Consider the following 21,980-nt stretch of genomic DNA (forward strand, 5'->3'; position numbering starts at 1 on the left):
TCTAGTCCATATAACACTTCCCTCCCCCCAGTCTGATAATGCTGCTGTCCAAAGATGTCTTCTCTGTTGCACTTTCATCCATAGTGGGTTGGGGGGGGGGGGGGCGGTCCAATACAGGAAGTGTGTTACTGGCCAGATCGCCAGGTGAAAACTGAGGGGAAGAGCCTAAAAAAAAGAAAACGAATGCAGCCGCCACATCTAATGATTTGTAAGTTGCAATAAATGACACTTTTGTTTTTGGGCTTAAAACCACATATAATACATATATGTAGGGGGAGACAGGGAGGACGTATATAGGGGAAGACTGAGAGGGGGTACATAGGGGGATATATGTAGGGGGAGACAGGGAGGAGGTATATAGGGGGATATATGTAGGGGAAGACTGAGAGGAGGTACACAGGGGGATATATGTAGGGGAAGACTGAGAGGAGGTACATAGGGAGATATATGTAGGAGAAAACTGAGAGGAGGTACATAGGGGGATATATGTAGGGGAAGACAGAGGAGGTACATAGTGGGATATATGTAGGGGAAGACTGAGAGGAGGTATATAGGGGGATATATGTAGGGGAAGACTGAGAGGAGGTACATAGCGGGATATATGTAGGGGAAGACTGAGAGGGGGTATATAGGGGGATATATGTAGGGGAAGACTGAGAGGAGGTATATAGCGGGATATATGTAGGGGAAGACTGAGAGGAGGTATATAGGGGGATATATGTAGGGGAAGACTGAGAGGAGGTACATAGGGGGATATATGTAGGGAAAGACTGAGAGGAGGTATATAGGGGGATATATGTAGGGGAAGACTGGGAGGAGGTACATAGGGGGATATATGTAGGAGAAGACTGAGAGGAGGTATATAGGGGGATATAGATAGGAAGGAGATCCATCAAATTCTGACCACTGACAGCAGAGGCATAGCTTGATGCTTGTGGGCTCCTATGCAAAAGTTGCCAAGGGGCCCCCACTATAACCGGCTGCTTTCACCGAGCACCAAGATACTTTAGTCTCTACCGAGGTATATCAGATCTTTATTCACATATTGAGAGGGTAATTCAAAAGATTTTAGAGAAACTGTTCACATTTTGACATACCTCTCAAAGTCTTTTGAATACCCTGGAGCAGAGGGGTAGATCTACCTGAACAACATGAAAGAGATCAAATATCACAGGGGTTCAGCGCCCCCTTTAACCTTCCTAGCGGTAATCCCGAGTCTGGCTCGGGTTGGGATTTTAATTACAGGAGCGGTAACCCCAAGCCAGACTCGGGATGGCTTCGCTCGATGCAGGGGAGGACACAGGGAGCGTTACTCACCTTGTCCCCTGGATCCAGCGATGTCCCCCGCGCTGTCTGATCGAGCCGTCCTCCGCTCGATTCACAGTGCCGAATGCCGCCGAGCTCCGTTCCCTGCGACGTTACGACGCACGGGAGCGGAGAACGGCGGAAAATTCAAAAAAGTAAAAACACACAAAACACACACAGCACTGTAATCTTACAGATTACAGTGCTGTATTAAAAAATACACACACCCTTTGTCCCTAGTGGTCTGTGCAATGCCCTGCATGCACTTTTATATTATAAATACTGTTTTTTCTGCCTGGAATTTGGAGATTGTCCATAGCAACCAAAACATGTCCCTTTTTCAGTTTTTTTGGGATTTGATTACATTATTGAATAATTTTTATTATTCTTTATTATATTATAAACTTTATCATATCCGGGATGTCTGCTAGACTCTGGTTTGAAAAGATTTCAGAGCGTTATTCCTAAGGCCGCCTAAACACGGGCGGACTGTCTGACGGACTTGGTCCGCTGAAACGTGTTTCAGCGGACAATCCGCTTGTGTGTGGGCTTCAGCGGACTTTTTCAGCGGACAGTCTGGCGGACTAAGTCTTTCGGAATTTCCGTAATATTGTCCGTCCAAACTTGGTTTCAGCGGACAGTCCGCTCGTGAGTAGGCTAGTTCGACGGACTAAGTATGGCGCATGCTCAGAAAGGATTTACACGGCCGAAGGTTGCATTGCAGTGTATAGGACGTCGTATTTCTAGTCCCGTCGTACGTGCTGTACACGTCATCGCGCAAGCTTTCAGCGGACTGTCTGTTCGTCGTGTGTGGTCAAGTCCGTTCATTCAAAAGTAGGACGGACTGTCTGTCGGATTGTCTGACGGACTTAGTTGGACGGATAGTCCGCCCGTGTGTACGCGGCCTAAGAATTACAGGACTACAAAATAAAAGCCAGATTTCCATGCAAAATAATTGTACCACTTTCAGCACCTTATTCCAGACTGAATCATACCGCCAGGGAGGTTAAAAAGAACAAATAAATAACGTAGCAAGGCCTAACTAAATAGTAAGGTAAACTTAAAAAAATATATGTAGCTGTATAAAAAAAATAAAACGTGGGACAGTGGACGATGTCCGTAGAGCAGAGGACGGTTGTCAGTAGGGCAGTGGATGGTATCAGTAGGGCAGAGGATGGTGTCAGTAGGGCAGAGGATGGTGTCAGTAGGGCAGTGGATGGTGTCAGTAGGGCAGAGGATGGTGTCAGTAGGGCAGTGGATGGTGTCAGTCAGTAGAGCAGAGGATGGCGTCTGTAGAGCAGAGGACGATGTCAGTAGGGCAGAGGACGGTGTCAGTAGAGCAGAGGACAGTATCAGTAGGGCAGAGAATGGTGTCAGTAGGGCAGAAGACGGTATCAGTAGGGCAGAGGACGGTGTCAGTAGGGCAGAAGACAGTATCAGTAGGGCAGAGGACGGTGTCAGTAGGGCAGTGGATGGTGTCAGTCAGTAGAACAGAGGATGGTGTCTGTAGAGCATAGGATGGTGCCAGTAGGGCAGAGGATGGTGTCAGTAGGGCAGTGGATGGTGTCAGTAGGGCAGTGGATGGTGTCAGTCAGTAGAACAGAGGATGGTGTCTGTAGAGCATAGGATGGTGCCAGTAGGGCAGAGGATGGTGTCAGTAGGGCAGTGGATGGTGTCAGTAGGGCAGTGGATGGTGTCAGTCAGTAGAGCAGAGGATGGCGTCTGTAGAGCAGAGGACGATGTCAGTAGGGCAGAGGACGGTGTCAGTAGAGCAGAGGACAGTATCAGTAGGGCAGAGAATGGTGTCAGTAGGGCAGAAGACGGTATCAGTAGGGCAGAGGACGGTGTCAGTAGGGCAGAAGACAGTATCAGTAGGGCAGAGGACGGTGTCAGTAGGGCAGAGGACGGTGTCAGTAGAGCAGAGGACGGTGCCAGTAGGGAAGTGGACAGTGTCAGTAGGGCAGAAGATGGTATCAGTAGGGCAGAGGACAGTGTCAGTAGGGCAGTGGATGGTGTCAGTAGTGCAGTGGATGGTGTCAGTAGGGCAGAGGACAGTGTCAGTAGGGCAGTGGATGGTGTCAGTAGTGCAGTGGATGGTGTCAGTAGAGCAGTGGATGGTGTCAGTAGTGCAGTGGATGGTGCTAGTAGTGCAGAGGTTGGATTCAGTAGGGCAGAGGTTGGATTCAGTAGGACAGAGGACGGTGTCAGTAGGGCAGAGGTTGGTGTCAGTATATTTAAATTTTATAATTTTTTACCATTTTACTTATTTTTTACTTTTTATAGTTTTCTTTCTAGGAGCCCTGTTGGGGGGCTCTGATGAAATATCAGGACAGAGATTTTCCCAGTCACTTTCTCTGCAGCCTCATCTGTACTGCACATTGAATGGATGGGGAGTGCTCTGTGCTGAGCGGCTTCCTGTTCATTCACAAACCGAAGCATAGTAAACATAGTTCACTACGCTTCAGTTGTGAATGGACTCAGGAGAGATCAGTAACAACCGCTCACTGTGTTCAAAAGGAAGGGGCCTGGTAAATGACTACCTTCCCGCTCTCCATCCTGAAACATTCCCCACAGCTGCTGGCAGGAGAGGAGAAGGAGAGGAGAAGGAGAGGAGAAGGTTGAAGCCAGCAGTGCGGTGAAACACACAGGGGACCCGAGCAGCAATAATAAGAGTAACCTGGAAATAAGGGGTGGCATATACAGCAACAGATCCCCTCCAATCTCTTCTTGCAGGCACTGAATGCCGGTGGGAGGGAGAGGAGCAGAAGCTGGTTTTCAGCTCCTGCTGGAGTAAAATGGAGAGGATTCGTTCCTGTATATGCCGCCCCACTGCCCCTCCTGTCCTGTGCGACCCCTGATGCTATGCCAGTGACTGACAGGTAAAGTGAAAAACATTGATTATCACATGACAATGGCTTCTGAAAGTGGGTGGGGTATATTAGGCAGCAAGAGAACATGTGGTCCCTGAATATCATAGAAGGAGAGAAATTGGGACTTTTAAAGCGCACACATATACAAAATTTTGAAAAATAGAAAATATTTATTGAATTAAAAATACACATGTGAAAAAAGGGTAAAACCACAGTGCATCAGTAACAAATATCATCAGAAGTGAATTGTCTCTCTACATGTTTCGCCGCTCACAGCTTCTTCAGGAGTTGTATTTCTTTTTTAAAGGGAATTTTGGAATACTTTGAGAGTCTTTTTCATTCAAAAAGTCAATTTTTTTCCCTTGCTTGCAAATGGAGCAAATATAACCTGCTGTTGCTATCAAGATGTTTGCTTTTGCAACCCCCTCCCTCTCTCTTTTTTTCCTGTCCAAATGTTCAAATATTTATTTATACTCATGTTTTTTGCATCTTTACCTTCAATTTAGATGGACTTTCTGTTCTTTCCAGTCGATTACCCTTCTCTATGATGCTTCCAAATGACCCTGCTTGCCCTTTCTCCACTACTGATGATGACTGTATTTTTTAAACTTTGAAGGTTGGTGCCGTGGTTAGAACATGCCTACTTGTTCATTGTTTATCAGTCTATGATACTAAAATCTCTATGGATTGTTGTTTGCTGCTTTGCTTTTGTATGTTATTTTTTCTACATTGTGTTTTTTTTTTTTGATTTGTATACTTTTCTATTATAGTGATCAGTCTATACACATAGAGTTTATTGTAACAGAATCTCCTGAAGAAGCTGTGAACGGCGAAACATGTAGAGAGACAATTTACTTCTGTTGATATTTGTTACTGATGTACTGTGGTTTTACCCTCTTTTTCACATATGTATTTTTAATTCAATAAATAATTTCTATTTTTCTAAATTTTGTATATTTGCGTGCTTTAAAAGTCCCAATTTCTTGATTCTCTACTAAAAGGCACACCTCCCCACCAGGGCTGGACTGGGACAGAAATTTGGCCCTGGACTTCATCCAAACCGGCCAACTTACATTTTGAGTGTCCCATTAGCACTCCCTTACATCAGAATGTCCCATCAACAGCCCCCTTACATCAGAGTGTCCCATTACCAGCCCCTTACATCAGAATGTCCCATCAACAGCCCCCTTACATCAGAGTGTCCCATTACCAGCCCCCTTACATCAGAGTGTCCCATCAGCACCCCCTTATATCAGAGAGTTCCATAAGCAGCCCCCTTACATCAGAGTGTCCCATCAACAGCCCCCTTACATCAGAGTGTCCCATTACCAGCCCCCTTACATCAGAGTGTCCCATCAGCACCCCCTTATATCAGAGAGTCCCATAAGCAGCCCCCTTACATCAGAGTGTCCCATCAGCACCCTCTTACATCAGAGAGTCCCATCAGCAGCCCCCTTACATCAGAGTGTCCCATAACCAGCCCCCTTTCATCAGAGCGGCCCACTGAGCCATCGGCCCACCGGAAAACTCCCGGTTGTCCCAATGGCCAGTACATGCCTGCTCCCCACCCCCATTTCTCACACTCCTTTATTTCAGTGATCCCCAAGCCGGGTAAGGACCCCTCCATTCCAGATAATTATAGACCTATAGCCCCTCTAAATTCGGATTACAAGATATTTACAAAAATTCTTGCTTCTAGACTATCAGTTCTTGCCCCCAAACTTGTTCACAGAGACCAGGTGGGGTTTGTCCCTGGCAGGCATGCCGGGGATAACACCCGACGCACAATCAACCTGATTGGCCTTTTGGACAGGACCAACAAATCAGCACTCCTACTCAGTTTAGATGCCCAGAAGGCCTTCGATAGGCTTAGCTGGCCCTATATGTTCGCCACGCTCAAGGTTTATGGTTTTCATGGCCCCTTTTTAAACGCGCTTGAGGCTTTGTACTCAACGGTTACTGCCCAGGTACAGATGTCGTTCTTGTTGCCTCGCTTTCCCTTGATGAATGGCACTCGGCAGGGGTGTCCTTTATCACCGTTGTTATTTATTCTATGTCTAGAACCCCTAGCCGAGGCCGTACGTTCTCGTCCAGATATCCGTGGGGTGGCGATGAGACCGGGGGAGTATAAGTTTTCACTCTTCGCGGACGACATCTTGCTAACTATTACCAATCCACAGATCCCCTCTCCCCTCACTGCATAAGCTATTATTATCCTTTGGGAGTATCTCTGGGTACAAAGTTAACACCTCAAAGACTGAAGCCCTACCCATACACATACCCGCCACACAACTCTCTAGGTTGAAGGAAACTTATCCTTATAGATGGTGCAATGACTCACTCAAATACCTGGGTGTTTTTTCGGACTCCTTCCTACTCCCACCTTTTCGTGCTAACTTTCCTGCCCTATTCCAAGATATAAATAATTCCCTACTGACCTGGTCCAGATACCCTTTGTCCCTTCTGGGCAGGATCAACGTCCCTAAAAATGTCGGTCTTGCCCAGATTGCTTTACCACTTTGAGACACTGCCGATTGCCATTCCGGCCTCACAGCTTAAACTTCTCCAAAGACGTTTTCTAAAATTTATTTGGGCTGATAGGTCTCACCGCTTTGCCAGCTCAGTGGTGTTTGCCCCTAGGGAGCGGGGAGGTTTGGGGGCTCCGGATATCGTGAAATATTACCATGCTACACATTTACAAATTATTACCACCTGGTCCTCTCTTAATGCCACGATTGAGAAGAGGGTCCTATATCCGGTTCACCCATGCTCCTTGATCTGGGGCGCTCCATCCCCACTACACCCAAACCTTAGACGTCAATGTATGGCCCCAATGACCTTTACCCTGGACCTGTGGCAAAAGTACATCAAAAAGTACTCCCTTTCCTCACCCTGCTCCCCCCTCACGAATGTGCTGTTTAACCCTATTATCCCCGATGGATTGTTTTTGGGTAGAATTTCCCCGTGGCTAGACCCCCCCCCTTTTCCAACTTAGGAACCTGGTACACCCTGTTTCGCGTAAGCTTCATGCATTCGAGACTTTACGTGGAAAATATGATATCCCCAAACATTCATTTTACTTTTACCTACAGGTTAGGCACCTCTTTAGCTCCAAGTCTCCGACTTTAATCCTTGGTAACCCCACGGCTTTTGAGCACCTTTGCGCTCAGGGACCCCACCAACTACATTTGATTTCCTCTATCCACCGAATCCTCCATGAGTCGACCCCCTTAATTGAACTTACACATCTGTATATGGGTAGGTGGTCTCGGTTGTTAGACAAACCTATCACCCTACAGACATGGGATAGGATTTGGTCCTCTACCTTTAAATCCTCCAAGTGTGTCACACAAAGGGAAACGGCAATTAAAATCCTCATGTTCTGGTATAGGACCCCCGATGTCATCCACAAATATGATCCCTCAGTTTCGCCGCGCTGCTGGCGATGTGGGCTTGATATTGGGTCACTGTTTCATATTTTTTGGCAATGCCCCCTGATACGTCCCTTTTGGATATCGGTGGGGTCATTGGTGGCGGAGGTGACGGGGGGTGTCCCTCATAATCGACCCCTTACACTGTTTGTTGGGTCTTCCTGTTCCTGGCCTACCTAAAAATACAAACAGGCTGGTCTCCTATATTCTATTGGCTGCTAAGAGGCTTATCCCGTTGTGCTGGCTGTCGGGCGCAGCTCCCCCATGGCCTAGATTTCTATAATTAGTGTCCGATATTCGGAGAATGGAATACCTGACGGCCCCGGTGCACGACTTGGTTCCCCAATTTGATAAGGTATGGGGGCCTTGGGATCGGTCGGGCTATGGGGCTCCCCTGCCTGTACACCCTTCATGATCATAGCTGCCAGTTGTAACATCCCCTTTCTGACATCTATTCCCATCTCCCCCCCTCCTATTCACCTTCTCTATGTACTATCCCTGGTAACCCACCCACCCCTGAGATTCACCATGTTGACCATGTGAATGTTATGTTGCTTTGACTCTTTCTGGCCTACGGCCTTTTGTCAAACGACATTTTTGTTTCAGTAAACTGTTTATTATTCATTCTACATGATATGGTTATGCAGACCACCCTTGTGCCTGCATATATGGACGTTATTCTCTGTCTTCTGTAGTCAATGTTTGTGTTATAATCTATATTCACCTCTGTTTATTGATTATTCTAATGCTCGATTATTTTGTACTTGATTTGAAAATTAATAAAAATTACAAAAAAAGTCCCAATTTCTCACCTTCTATGTTATTCTTGTAATAAGGGATGTGGTGCCTAAATTGACTCTTTCCAACAGACTAGCTCTAAAACTATACTTCTCCTATGTTGTCCCTGAAGTTCATGTGATTAAAGCAGAAATGGAGTGTAAGGATTTGAGGACTTTGACCAGAGCCAAATTTGTAATGTCTAGATGACAGGGTCAGAGCAACTCCAAAACTGCAGCTCTTGTGGGATGTTCCCAGTCTGCAGTGGTCAGGCACTACAAAAAGTGGTCCAAGGAAGGAAAACCGGTGACAGGGTCATGGGTGGCCAAGGCTCAGGGGCGTAACTATAGGGGGTGCAGCAGTTGCGACCGCAACCGGGCCCTGTGATGCAGGGGGCCCATGCAGCCCCCTCTACATATGGCTGCTCTTTAGTTGTTCATTACCCGCATGACCTGTGTCCTCAGCTGGCTCCTCAGAGTACCCCTCTCCTGCTCCATGCATTGCCGCTCAGTCCGATGTCTGTTCTCCCCAGCCAGAGTCCCGCCCACCCCGAGTCCGGCCCACGCTGCACTGCATACTTCTCCCTGGTAAACAAACTTTAAGCACACAGATGCAGTGCAGCCCTATGAGGGTCGGCTCCCCGGAGGACACTGCAGGCTTGTCTGCCAGCCCCCCCCCCCCTGGTCATGGTGAGTGAGAGGACCCCATCCCCCACACACCATTACATACCCCCTCCATTTCCCCCTGGGGACAGGGACCCCTTCTCACGTGGGGACAGGGACCCCTTCTCACCTGTGGGCAGTAACTTCATCTGCCCTGGAGAAAAGGACCTCATCTCTTCTGGGGACGGGGACCCCATCCTGCCTAGGGACAGTCCCCCAATGGGGCACCTAAAAATAAAAAATAAAATAATTAAAAAAAACTACTGATACCAGTGGTGGAACTACAGGGCTCACAAAGGGCATACCTGTGAACATGCCCTGGAGTTCCACCACTGGACTCAGAGGGAAGGGCCCTGGCTGGGGTTCAAGGGGGGCCCTTCATGGTTTCTTGCATCGGGGCCCTGAAGGTTCTAGTTACGCCACTGCCAAGGCTCATTGTTGAGCAGCAAAGGTTGGCCCATGTAGTCCAATAGAAGAGCTACTGTAGCCCACATTTCTCAAAACGCGAATGCTGGTTCTGATAAAAAAGGTGTCAGAACACACAGAGCATCACAGTTTGTTGTGTATGGGGGCTGGGTAGCCGCAGACCGGTCAGGGTGCCCATGCTGACCCGAGTCCACAGCTAAAGAAACCTACAATGGGTAAGTGAGCATGAGAACTGGACCACAAGGCAATGGAAGAAGGTGGCCTGGTCTGATAAATTCAAAAATGGTTTGAGGAACACAAAAACGAGTTGACTTGGCAACCAAATTCTCCATATCTCAATATAATTGAGCATCTGTGGGATGTTCTGGAAAAAACAAGTCTGATCCATGGAGGCGTCACCTCTTAACTTACAGGACTTAAAAGGATCTGTTACTGACAGCTTGGTTCCAGATACCACAGCATACCTTCAGAGGTCTACTGGAGTCCATGCCACGATGGGTTATAGTGGGTGGTCATAACGATATGGCTGAGTGGTGTGCATGTACTAGTGGGGAATAGATAAAGAGGAGATACACTGGGAGAGGTATATAGTGAGGAGATATATACAGGGATATACAGTATACAGGAAGAAGATACAGTATATATACAAACACTGAGTGCTAGATAGGGGGATAATACTGTGTCATAATAGAGCTGTGAAGAAATTTTCCAGGTTCTTGGTGGGTTTGGTCTCTGAGATTGGTGCCAGATATCTGGAATTATAATGGAGATTCATCACAGGACAGAAGATGCTGGAGGAGTACATATCTACAGTGATGTCATATCAGGGGATTCGTCCTTCAGGCTCCAGACTGCGAAGTGAGGATATTGCTGTCATTCGGGGAGATGTCACATCGCTAAGGAGAAACAAAAAGGAAAAGTTATATTTCATATTAAGCAGCAATTATCAGACTGTCCCAGCACTGGAAGGAACCTTCTGGCCTTGCTGGGCATCAGAAACTGTCATCTCAGTTATTGACTACAGATACATTTCCTGAGGTATCTATATAGGACAGGGAAAGACTTGCTTAGGTGGTAACTGCACAAAGTATTTTGTCCCACTGCCTTTTATGTGCTTCTTCTCTTCTCTGATACAGGACCCAAGTAGTCCCCAGGGTCCTCTCTGCTCTCCTTGCCTCACCACACACATGGACCGTATGTCACACATCTGCTACTCTGTAGATCTCCTTAAGGAGGAACTCAACATTTTCTAATCAGAAGGTAGCCAGACCTGGTCAACTTCACCTCTGGAATGCTGGGTATATGCTACTTCATAGGTGGCCCCGACCCTCTCCCTACTCTGGACCTCTCTGTAGTTCATGGGTTCCCCATCGCTCTATCCTTGCCTCACCACATGGACAGCATGTAACTCACCTGCTACTCACTCAAGATCTCCCGAGGATGGACTCAGCATTTTCCAATGGGAAGGTAGCCAGATCTGGTCACCTTCATCCCTGGTTACTTGGTCCCTGCTGCTTCGTAGATGTCCCTCTCTCTACTCTGGACCTCTCTGTAGTCCATGGGCTCCTCATTGCTCTATCCTTGCCCCACCACATGGATATCATGTGAAAGATCTGCTACCCCCTATAGATCTTCTGAGGAGGAACTCAACATTTTCTAATGGGAAGGTAGCCAGATCTGGTCACCTTCACCCCTGGTTGCCTGGTCCGTGCTGCTTCGTAGATGGCCCTGACCCTCTCTCTACTCCGAACCTCTCTGCAGCCAGTTTTAACCTCTCCTTTTTTCCCAAAGTATTAACATTCTTTTCAGTTTGTTGTGTATGGGGGCTGGGTAGCCGTAGACCGGTCAGGGTGCCCATGCTGACCCGAGCCCACAGCTAAAGAAGCCTACAATGGGTAAGTGAACATGAGAACTGGACCACAAAGCAATGGAAGAAGGTGGCCTGGTCTGATGAATTCAAGAATGGTTTGAGGAACACAAAAACGAGTTGACTTGGCAACCAAATTCTCCAGATCTCAATACAATTGAGCATCTGTGGGATGTTCTGGAAAAAACAAGTCATGGAGCCTGAGTAATCAGTGTACACAGTTATCAACTGTTGAACTCTTTACTGAGCTTCATATTGCAACCAAATAAACAACAGAAATTCTCAATTTCAATTTTCAGGTGGTGGTCTCTCATATCGTTATAAGCTTGTGAGTGGAGGCAGGTATTTGCTACCCAACTTGGACTAAATGCACATGGAGACCACGGAATGCAGCACAATATATTACCACAAAGTTCCAACAAGGTGGCAACAAGACCCGAACCACTCAGCTGAACAATTCAGTGGTTCCTTACAGAGGGACCTGAGGAACACAGTCTCAATACAGTAAAGGACACATTAGTAAGCTTACGACACTCAACAGCATCTGGCAAAGGAGGTGGCTATTAGGCAGGGTGGTGGCAATGGGCAGGCACAAGGCAGAAGTAGCTCCTGGATGGAGGTCTCAGGCACTAGGTCCCTACTCTGTCCCTCCTCCACTGAAACCATTCCTTATGCTAGACTCTCAGCAGTGGGTATCTGCCCCTGACCAATGCGCAGTGGCATCAAATTGGAAGGTGTCTTCTCTGATGACAGCTACAGAGGCCTCAGAGGAACAAGAGTTCCTCTCATCCTCCATCTTCTCTGCCGTAACAGCGCTACATATGTAGAGAGGCTGAGCTACACCTACTGTCAGGAACGGTGTTGTTGCTGGGATCGCCTGCTGGTGTCACTGTTTATTTTGCCATCAAAGGTTGCAGTTCTGGTGGTCACCAGCGGGTGTCTCCCAGCAAACAGACATTCTAATAATCCAGCTGCACCTGAAGTGGTATGGCTTGGAAGTATATAAGCCCGCCCTTCACTGAGGCTCATTGCTTCAGAATCCTTCCTGCTAGCCTTGTCCCTGCCTGACCTGTTGCCTGAGACCTGTTCCTGATTTGCTTCCTGTCCTGGACTCTGTTCCCTATACCTGTGACTTGTCCCCTGATCCCTGCCTTGGCTCCGCTTCCTCCACCTGGCCTCCTGTTCCCCTTGTCTCTCATCCCTGCCTTGTTATATATGTGTTCCCTTTCCATGTATATAGTTAGTTAGTTAGTTAGTTTAGGGTTTTGGGGTTTGCTGTGTATTATTTGTGTTCTTGCTTGTTTATGGTTTGCTGTGTTTGTTTGGTTTGCAGGTGTGCCTTTTTCCTTAATAAATATTTATATTTTCACTTACCTTTCGAGCCTCATTCCTCAGTGCAGCCCATTGATCTGTTTATTCTGTGCTGGATGCCTGTGTTAGGCATCCCTTCCGTGACAGAATTCTGAAGCCATACTAACAGATCGGCTGCACTTGGGAATAGGATCTGGACACTTGCTATTGCCAAGAAAAATGCATCTGGATGATATCCTGTATCTTTCGCTTCTGGCAACAGATGACAGAGATTTTTGTCGTCAGACATTAGGTGAATACACTAGAGAGCAACTGCTGGAATGTATCCGTATAGCCCATGTTTTTGTTGATCAGGGCAGTTTTCTGTTTGAGGATGTGCAACCATTGATTTGGATCTGTACAGAGTTGGCTCTGTCTGATGCCTCTAGTGGAGGTGATGACTATACACCCCCTTTTAGTGCAGCTCAGGTAGAGTCTTTGGTGTGGCTGTTGGAAGATGACTCAGCCTTTTTCTTTGAGCAATACTCAGCTTGTCCTCAACAGGTGCTTGCAGCATGTATTGATTCAGTGCAGTCTCTGGTCAGACAAACCATGTGCAAACCAGATTTTGTGCAACCATTATTACAGGCCTGGTCAAGCTTGTTGTACTCAGCTTCTGTCAGCTCCCAACCACCCATTTCTGTGTCCAGATACCAGCCTGCTGGGATATCTTCCTCTCTATTACCCCCAACAACCACAATTTCTGACCCATACACCCTGCTACCAATGAAGTACCAGTACCCTGTTTCCTCCTGCTGTACCTACCCAGCCTTTAACCCCTCTGCTACTTCTCAGCTGCCTTCATCAGTTCCATTGAATCTCCCCTCAAGTTCTGCTCCCTCTGTTTTACCATCCTTCCACTCTTCGCTCTTACCAGCTGCATCCACTACCTACAGCCCTGTACCCACATACAAATCTTCAGTTGCTAAAACCAAAAAGAAACGGAAGTTTTTCCCAACCCATACCATTCTGTCATCCCCCACTTCTGCCTCCGCGCCTGATGTTCCAATGCCTGCTGTTCAGCCTGTTGTGCCAGTGTCTCTGCCTGTTGTCCAGCCTGCTGTCCCGGCCTTCCAGCCTGACGCCTTCCAGCCTGCTGCCCCGGCCTTCCAGCCTGACGCCTTCCAGCCTGACACCTTCCAGCCTGCTGCCCCGGCCTTCCAGCCTGACGCCTTCCAGCCTGCTGCCCCGGCCTTCCAGCCTGACGCCTTCCAGCCTGCTGCCCCGGCCTTCCAGCCTGACGCCTTCCAGCCTGCTGCCCCGGCCTTCCAGCCTGACGCCTTCCAGCCTGCTGCCCCGGCCTTCCAGCCTGACGCCTTCCAGCCTGCTGCCCCGGCCTTCCAGCCTGACGCCTTCCAGCCTGCTGCCCCGGCCTTCCAGCCTGACGCCTTCCAGCCTGCTGCCCCGGCCTTCCAGCCTGACGCCTTCCAGCCTGCTGCCCCGGCCTTCCAGCCTGACGCCTTCCAGCCTGCTGCCCCGGCCTTCCAGCCTGACGCCTTCCAGCCTGCTGCCCCGGCCTTCCAGCCTGACGCCTTCCAGCCTGCTGCCCCGGCCTTCCAGCCTGACGCCTTCCAGCCTGCTGCCCCGGCCTTCCAGCCTGACGCCTTCCAGCCTGCTGCCCCGGCCTTCCAGCCTGACGCCTTCCAGCCTGCTGCCCCGGCCTTCCAGCCTGACGCCTTCCAGCCTGCTGCCCCGGCCTTCCAGCCTGACGCCTTCCAGCCTGCTGCCCCGGCCTTCCAGCCTGACGCCTTCCAGCCTGCTGCCCCGGCCTTCCAGCCTGACGCCTTCCAGCCTGCTGCCCCGGCCTTCCAGCCTGACGCCTTCCAGCCTGCTGCCCCGGCCTTCCAGCCTGACGCCTTCCAGCCTGCTGCCCCGGCCTTCCAGCCTGACGCCTTCCAGCCTGCTGCCCCGGCCTTCCAGCCTGACGCCTTCCAGCCTGCTGCCCCGGCCTTCCAGCCTGACGCCTTCCAGCCTGCTGCCCCGGCCTTCCAGCCTGACGCCTTCCAGCCTGCTGCCCCGGCCTTCCAGCCTGACGCCTTCCAGCCTGCTGCCCCGGCCTTCCAGCCTGACGCCTTCCAGCCTGCTGCCCCGGCCTTCCAGCCTGACGCCTTCCAGCCTGCTGCCCCGGCCTTCCAGCCTGACGCCTTCCAGCCTGATGTCCCGGCCTTGCAGTCTGATGCCCTGCAGTCTGATGTCCCGGCCTTCCAGTCTGATGCCTTGCAGTCTGATGTCCCGGCCTTCCAGTCTGATGCCTTGCAGTCTGATGTCCCGGCCTTCCAGTCTGATGCCTTGCAGTCTGATGTCCCGGCCTTCCAGTCTGATGCCTTGCAGTCTGATGTCCCGGCCTTCCAGTCTGATGCCTTGCAGTCTGATGTCCCGGCCTTCCAGTCTGATGCCTTGCAGTCTGATGTCCCGGCCTTCCAGTCTGATGCCTTGCAGTCTGATGTCCCGGCCTTCCAGTCTGATGCCTTGCAGTCTGATGTCCCGGCCTTCCAGTCTGATGCCTTGCAGTCTGATGTCCCGGCCTTCCAGTCTGATGCCTTGCAGTCTGATGTCCCGGCCTTCCAGTCTGATGCCTTGCAGTCTGATGTCCCGGCCTTCCAGTCTGATGCCTTGCAGTCTGATGTCCCGGCCTTCCAGTCTGATGCCTTGCAGTCTGATGTCCCGGCCTTCCAGTCCGATGCCTTGCAGTCTGATGTCCCGGCCTTCCAGTCCGATGCCTTGCAGTCTGATGTCCCGGCCTTCCAGTCTGATGCCTTGCAGTCTGATGTCCCGGCCTTCCAGCCTGATGCCTTGCAGTCTGATGTCCCGGCCTTCCAGCCTGATGACCCGGAGCTCGCTGCCCAGCCTGATGACCCGGAGCTCGCTGCCAAGCCTAATGCCCAGGCTGATGACCCAGTGTTTGCTGCCCAGCCTGATGACCCGTTGCTTTCTACCAAGCCTACTGCCCAGCCTGATGACCCGGTGCTTGCTGCCAAGTCTACTGCCCAGCCTGATGACCCGGTGTTTACTGCCCAGCCTGATGATCCGATGCTTGCTGCCCAGCCTGATGATCCGATGCTTGCTGCCCAGCCTGATGATCCGATGCTTGCTGCCCAGCCTGATGATCCGATGCTTGCTGCCCAGCCTGATGATCCGATGCTTGCTGCCCAGCCTGATGATCCGATGCTTGCTGCCCAGCCTGATGACCCGATGCTTGCTGCCCAGCCTGATGACCCGATGCTTGCTGCCCAGCCTGATGACCCGATGCTTGCTGCCCAGCCTGATGACCCGATGCTTGCTGCCCAGCCTGATGACCCGATGCTTGCTGCCCAGCCTGATGACCCGATGCTTGCTGCCCAGCCTGATGACCCGATGCTTGCTGCCCAGCCTGATGACCCGATGCTTGCTGCCCAGCCTGATGACCCGATGCTTGCTGCCCAGCCTGATGACCCGATGCTTGCTGCCCAGCCTGATGACCCGATGCTTGCTGCCCAGCCTGATGACCCGATGCTTGCTGCCCAGCCTGATGACCCGATGCTTGCTGCCCAGCCTGATGACCCGATGCTTGCTGCCCAGCCTGATGACCCGATGCTTGCTGCCCAGCCTGATGACCCGATGCTTGCTGCCCAGCCTGATGACCCGATGCTTGCTGCCCAGCCTGATGACCCGATGCTTGCTGCCCAGCCCGATGACCCGAAGCACGTTGCCCAGCCTATTTTTATTTCCAGATCTAAACTTCCAGACCCTGGTGGTGGGATACATGTTCCATTGTCGGACTTGGGTGGCATGCCTCCCAGTTGGTTAAGAGACTCTGGCCGGAGAGCGCAAGGAAGTCCGCAGTCACAGGGGAGACTTTTCTGGACTTTTCCCCATTTACATGTACTGTCAGGTCAAGGGCAGAATGGAGTGTCCGGAGGCCACTCCTTAGGGGGGGGAACTGTCAGGAACGGTGTTGTTGCTGGGATCGCCTGCTGGTGTCACTGTTTATTTTGCCATCAAAGGTTGCAGTTCTGGTGGTCACCAGCGGGTGTCTCCCAGCAAACAGACATTCTAATAATCCAGCTGCACCTGAAGTGGTATGGCTTGGAAGTATATAAGCCCGCCCTTCACTGAGGCTCATTGCTTCAGAATCCTTCCTGCTAGCCTTGTCCCTGCCTGACCTGTTGCCTGAGACCTGTTCCTGATTTGCTTCCTGTCCTGGACTCTGTTCCCTATACCTGTGACTTGTCCCCTGATCCCTGCCTTGGCTCCGCTTCCTCCACCTGGCCTCCTGTTCCCCTTGTCTCTCATCCCTGCCTTGTTATATATGTGTTCCCTTTCCATGTATATAGTTAGTTAGTTAGTTAGTTTAGGGTTTTGGGGTTTGCTGTGTATTATTTGTGTTCTTGCTTGTTTATGGTTTGCTGTGTTTGTTTGGTTTGCAGGTGTGCCTTTTTCCTTAATAAATATTTATATTTTCACTTACCTTTCGAGCCTCATTCCTCAGTGCAGCCCATTGATCTGTTTATTCTGTGCTGGATGCCTGTGTTAGGCATCCCTTCCGTGACACCTACCTACAATCTTCCAGCAGAGATGTTTTCCTATATGCCAACTCATTTCCTCAGAGAAGGTGTTTTTTATGACTCTCATGCCGCGTACACACAACCGGACTTCCCGGAAGACTAGGTCCAACGGGATTAGTCCGTCGGACAATCCAATCGTATGTGGGATAATCCATTTGTTTTTCGGGAAAAAACTCAGGCGGACCTAGAAATAGAACACGTTTCAAATCTTTTTGACGGACTCAATTCCGACGGACTAAAAATCGGGAAAATCGTTTGTCTGTATGCTGGTCCGACAGACCAAACACGACGCAAGGGAAGCTATAGGCTACTGGCTATCGAACTTCCTTGTTTAGTCCCGTTTACGTCATCACGTTCAAAATGAACAAACTTACGAACTGACTTAGTCCGTTCATGTGTGGTCAAGTCCATTCATTTTGAAAGTCCGTCGGAACTCCGCCAAAAGTCAGTCGGGAAGACCGTCGGACCTTGTTTGCCGGAAAGTCCGGTCGCGTGTACGCGGCATCAGGGGTTGGACAGCCAACAGTATTATACTACCCTAGGCTGGAGGAGCCATGAAATAGTCTACTTGGTTTCTCTCATTCACCAACTTTCTAAGGAGACACAAGACATGACCTCTCACCCATCATTCATTTCTGTCACTAGATGGTTTTACTCTTCTACCACTTCCCATCAGTGACTTCCAGCTCTCTAATCTGCAATTAGAATCTCAGAGCGGGAGCATAGGAAGAGGAAAGCAGATTACTGAACCCAGACGTTGGCCTCCCCACTGCTTCTGTTGGGAATTTGAATGAATTGCTCCAGAGTTCCTGAAGCTACAGAGGTCAGTGGGGGCCCTTTTTATAGCCTAGTCACATGTCTATATTAGGGATTCTATTACTGCTCTACACCCTTTCCCCTAACATAGCTCCCAGCACCATTTGGAAGCCTTGACTGGAAACCAGTATACTGAAAGCTGGGAGGGGTTAGATGGGCTCACGTATATATATATTTTTTTGTAGGCTCCACCAAAAAGTTTAAAAGGTTGAGATAAATCTGTCTCCCAACTGGTTTTATTTATAAAGGTGTCGAATGGGAAGAAGTGCTTTATGTGGTCTGTGCTGCCACAGAGCAGCCAATCAGATTCTCAGAATTCAAAGGGAGAATAAGGCAACAAATATGGGCTCTCCAATAACCTACCTCCCCTCCGGCACTCACCTTTTGCTCTCTGCTCCGACAAATTGTCTACTCTTTCTCTACTCCATCCCTGTTTCCTCCTAAAAGTTCAAATAAAAGAAAAAATGTTAGTAAATAGCACAGTGTGCAGAGAGGTTTTTACCTAAATATCCCAGCAGAAGTATGAGAAGGATCAACGAAATCTGGTGATTGGTGAGTTTGAGGTGATGGGGGGGGGGGGGGACAAAATGTGGAAGAGTATATACTGTATTGTAAAGCTGGGTCTATGCAGAAAAGTACCGGGAAGCATATAATATACAGCATAGTGTACAGAGGGGAGTAGTGTGAAGTATACAATGTACAACACAGCGTACAGAGTAGAGCAAGGTGGAATATACCATCTATAGCACAGTATGAAGAGTGAAATAGTGTTGAGTAGATAATAGACATGTGCAATTCGTTTAGTTCTGAATTTGTTTTTTAACAAATTTTGACAAATTCGTTAATTTCCGAATTTCCGAATTTTTCAATTTCCGAATTTTCAAAAATTAGAAATTTTGGAAACTCTAATTTTGGAAATTTGGAATTTCTGAAATTTGAAATTTTAGAAATTGTAAATTCGGAAATTCAGAAATTCAAAATTTCGAAAATGCTAAATTAGGAAATTCGAAAATTCAAAATTAAGAAATGTGAAAATTCTAAATTAGGAAATTCCAAAATTTGGAAATTTGAAAATCCAAAAATAAGAATGAAAATCTGAACATTCAAAAGAATGAAAATCTGAAAATTTGAAAACCCGAAAATCTGAAATAATAACAAACTAATAATAAATATTAAATTATAGGTATTGGAATTTCCTTTCAAATTTGGCTGTTAGTGAACGTATTTGAACAAATTATCTGAAATAACGAATGTCGTATTTAAACGAAGGGAATGTAACAATCTAATAATAATCAATCAATAACACTAATAATAATCAATAACAATAATAATAATAAAACCTTTTTATTATTATTATTTATTATTTATTTGTTCCATTCCAATTGTAATTGTTATTTTGAATAATTCGTAACTTCAGATAAATTTGTACTTTCACAAACAGCCAAATTTGAAAGGAAATTCCAATACCTATAGTTTAATAGTTAGTTATTATTAGTTATTTATTATTTCAAATTTTACTGATTTTCTTTCTTTTTTCAGATTTTCGAATTTTCGATTTCAGAATTTCTGAATTTTCAAATTCCAAAAATCCAGAAATTCAAAATTCAAAAATGAGAAAATTTGGAAATTTGAAAATTCGTAAATTTGAAAATTAAGAGATTCAAAATTCAGAAATTAGAAATTCTAAAAATTTTCAATTCGGAATTCCAAATTCAGAAATTCGAAAAATTCAAAAATTCGGAAATTTAAAAATCTGAATTTTGGGATTTGCAAATTTTTCCCAAAAAAGCAAAAAAAGAATGAAACGAAAACCAAAACAAACACATTTTTTGTCAGTGCACATGTCTAGTAGATAATGGGCTATTCTGCAGTACAGAGTGCAGAGTGGAACAGTGTGGAATTTGTGATGTGCAGCACAGTGTACAGAGTGTAATAGTGAGGTGTATATAATGTACAGCACAGTCTACAATAATTACAAGTGGCATGGTGTATATATTGTGTACAACACAATCTACACAGTCTGGTTGAAAAAAGACACAAGTCCATCTTTCCAGTGGCGGAACTACCACCATAGCGACCTGTGCAGTCGCTATGGGGCCCGCAGCTGAGGAGGGCCCGTGAGCGGGCGGCGGGTGAGCCGCCGAGCTGCCTGTCCGCTCGGCGCTCGTACAGTCACACTGACTGTACGGCGGATGCAGCCAGGTGAGTCGGCAGCGGTGGCGGGGGGTTGTCGGGGAAGCTGCCAGCGGGAGGCTCGGTGGGTGGCCAATCAGCGGGTGGCGGGACATAGAGATGACATCATCTCTCACTGACGCCCGCCCTGCAAACTGCCAGCTCCGCCCTCACTCACTGTGCAGACAGCAGAGAGATTACATCATCTCTCTGCTGCCTGACTCAGACTGGAAAACAGACGTGACAATCCCATTCCCCACCTTAGCAGGAAAGTGACAATCTGCAACTTGTGGCAGGTGACGTGGCAAGTGGACAATCTGCAATGTGTGGCGGGTGACGTGGCAAGTGGACAATCTGAAATGTGCGGCAGGTGACGTGGCAAGTGGACAATCTGCAATGTGTGGCAGGTGACATGGCAAGTGGACAATCTGAAACTTGTGGGAGGTGATGTGGCAAGTGGACAATACGCAACGTGTGGCAGGTGACGTGGCAAATGGACAAACCGCAATGGGTGGCAGGTGATGTGGCAAATGGACAATCCGCAATGGGTGGCAGGTGATGTGGCAAGTGGACAATCCGCAATGTGTGGCAGGTGATGTGGCAAATGGACAATCTGCAATGGGTGGCAGGTGACATGGCAAGTGGACAATCCGCAATGTGTGACAGGTCATGTGGCAAGTGGACAATCCGCAATGTGTGGCAGGTCACATGGCAAGTGGACAATCCGCAATGTGTGGCAGGTCACGTGGCAAGTGGACAAACCGCAATGGGTGGCAGGTAATGTGGCAAATGAACAATCCACAATGGGTGGCAGGTGACGTGGCAAGTGGACAATCCGCAATGGGAGGCAGGTGACGTGGCAAGTGGACAATCCGCAATGTGTGACAGGTCACATGGCAAGTGGACAATCCGCAATGTGTGGCAGGTCACGTGGCAAGTGGGCAAACTGCAATGGGTGGCAGGTGATGTGGCAAATGGACAATCCGCAATGGGTGGCAGATGACGTGGCAAGTGGACAATCCGCAATGTGTGGCAGGTGATATGGCAAATGGATAATCTGCAATGGGTGGCAGGTGACGTGGCAAGTGGACAATTCGCAATGTGTGGCATGTCACGTGGCAAGTGGACAAACCGCAAAGGGGGGGCAGGTGACGTGGCAAATGGACAATCTGCAATGGGTGGCAGGTGACGTGGCAAGTGGACAATCTGCAATGTATGACAGGTCACATGGCAAGTGGACAATCTGCAATGTGTGGCAGGTCACGTGGCAAGTGGGCAAACTGCAATGGGTGGCAGGTGATGTGGCAAATGGACAATCCGCAATGGGTGGCAGGTGACGTGGCAAATGGACAAACCGCAATGGGTGGCAGGTGACATGGCAAGTGGACAATCTGCAATGTGTGGCAGGGGACGTGGCAAGTGGACAAGCCACAATGTGTGGCAGGTGACGTGGCAAGTGGACAATCCACAATGGGTGGCAAGTGGACAATTTGCAATGTGTGGCAAGTGACAATCTGCAACTTGGGGCAAGTGGACAATCTGCAATGAGTGGCAGGTGATGTGGCAAGTGGACAATCCACAATGGGTGGCAGGTCACATGGCAAGTGGACAATCTGAAATGTGTGGCAGGTCACGTGGCAAGTGGACAATCTGCAATGGGTGGCAGGTGACGTGGAAAGTGGACAATTTGCAACGTGTGGCAAGTGGACAATCTGCAATGTGTGGCAGGTCACGTGGCAAGTGGACAATCCGCAATGAGT

General features: G+C 48.8%; 1 protein-coding gene across 1 annotated transcript in view; it reads right to left on the reverse strand.

Annotated features, from left to right (window-relative positions):
• Positions 1-9,585: 9,585 nt before the first annotated feature.
• The window catches only part of LOC143981578 (uncharacterized), a 67,058-nt gene continuing 54,663 nt past the window's right edge, over positions 9,586-21,980 (reverse strand). The window contains exons 9-10 of the mRNA XM_077479545.1: positions 18,430-18,488; positions 9,586-10,367 (exon numbers count right to left, since the gene is read on the reverse strand). Of these exons, the coding sequence (XP_077335671.1) occupies positions 18,457-18,488 (32 nt within the window). The 3' untranslated portion in view covers positions 9,586-10,367; positions 18,430-18,456. The remainder of the gene's footprint in view (positions 10,368-18,429; positions 18,489-21,980) is intronic.

This window comes from Lithobates pipiens, unplaced genomic scaffold (genome assembly GCF_037356315.1).
Source record: "Lithobates pipiens isolate NorthernLeopardFrog02 unplaced genomic scaffold, aLitPip1_a1.2 Scaffold_16, whole genome shotgun sequence".
In the NCBI taxonomy this organism is placed as follows: domain Eukaryota; kingdom Metazoa; phylum Chordata; class Amphibia; order Anura; family Ranidae; genus Lithobates; species Lithobates pipiens.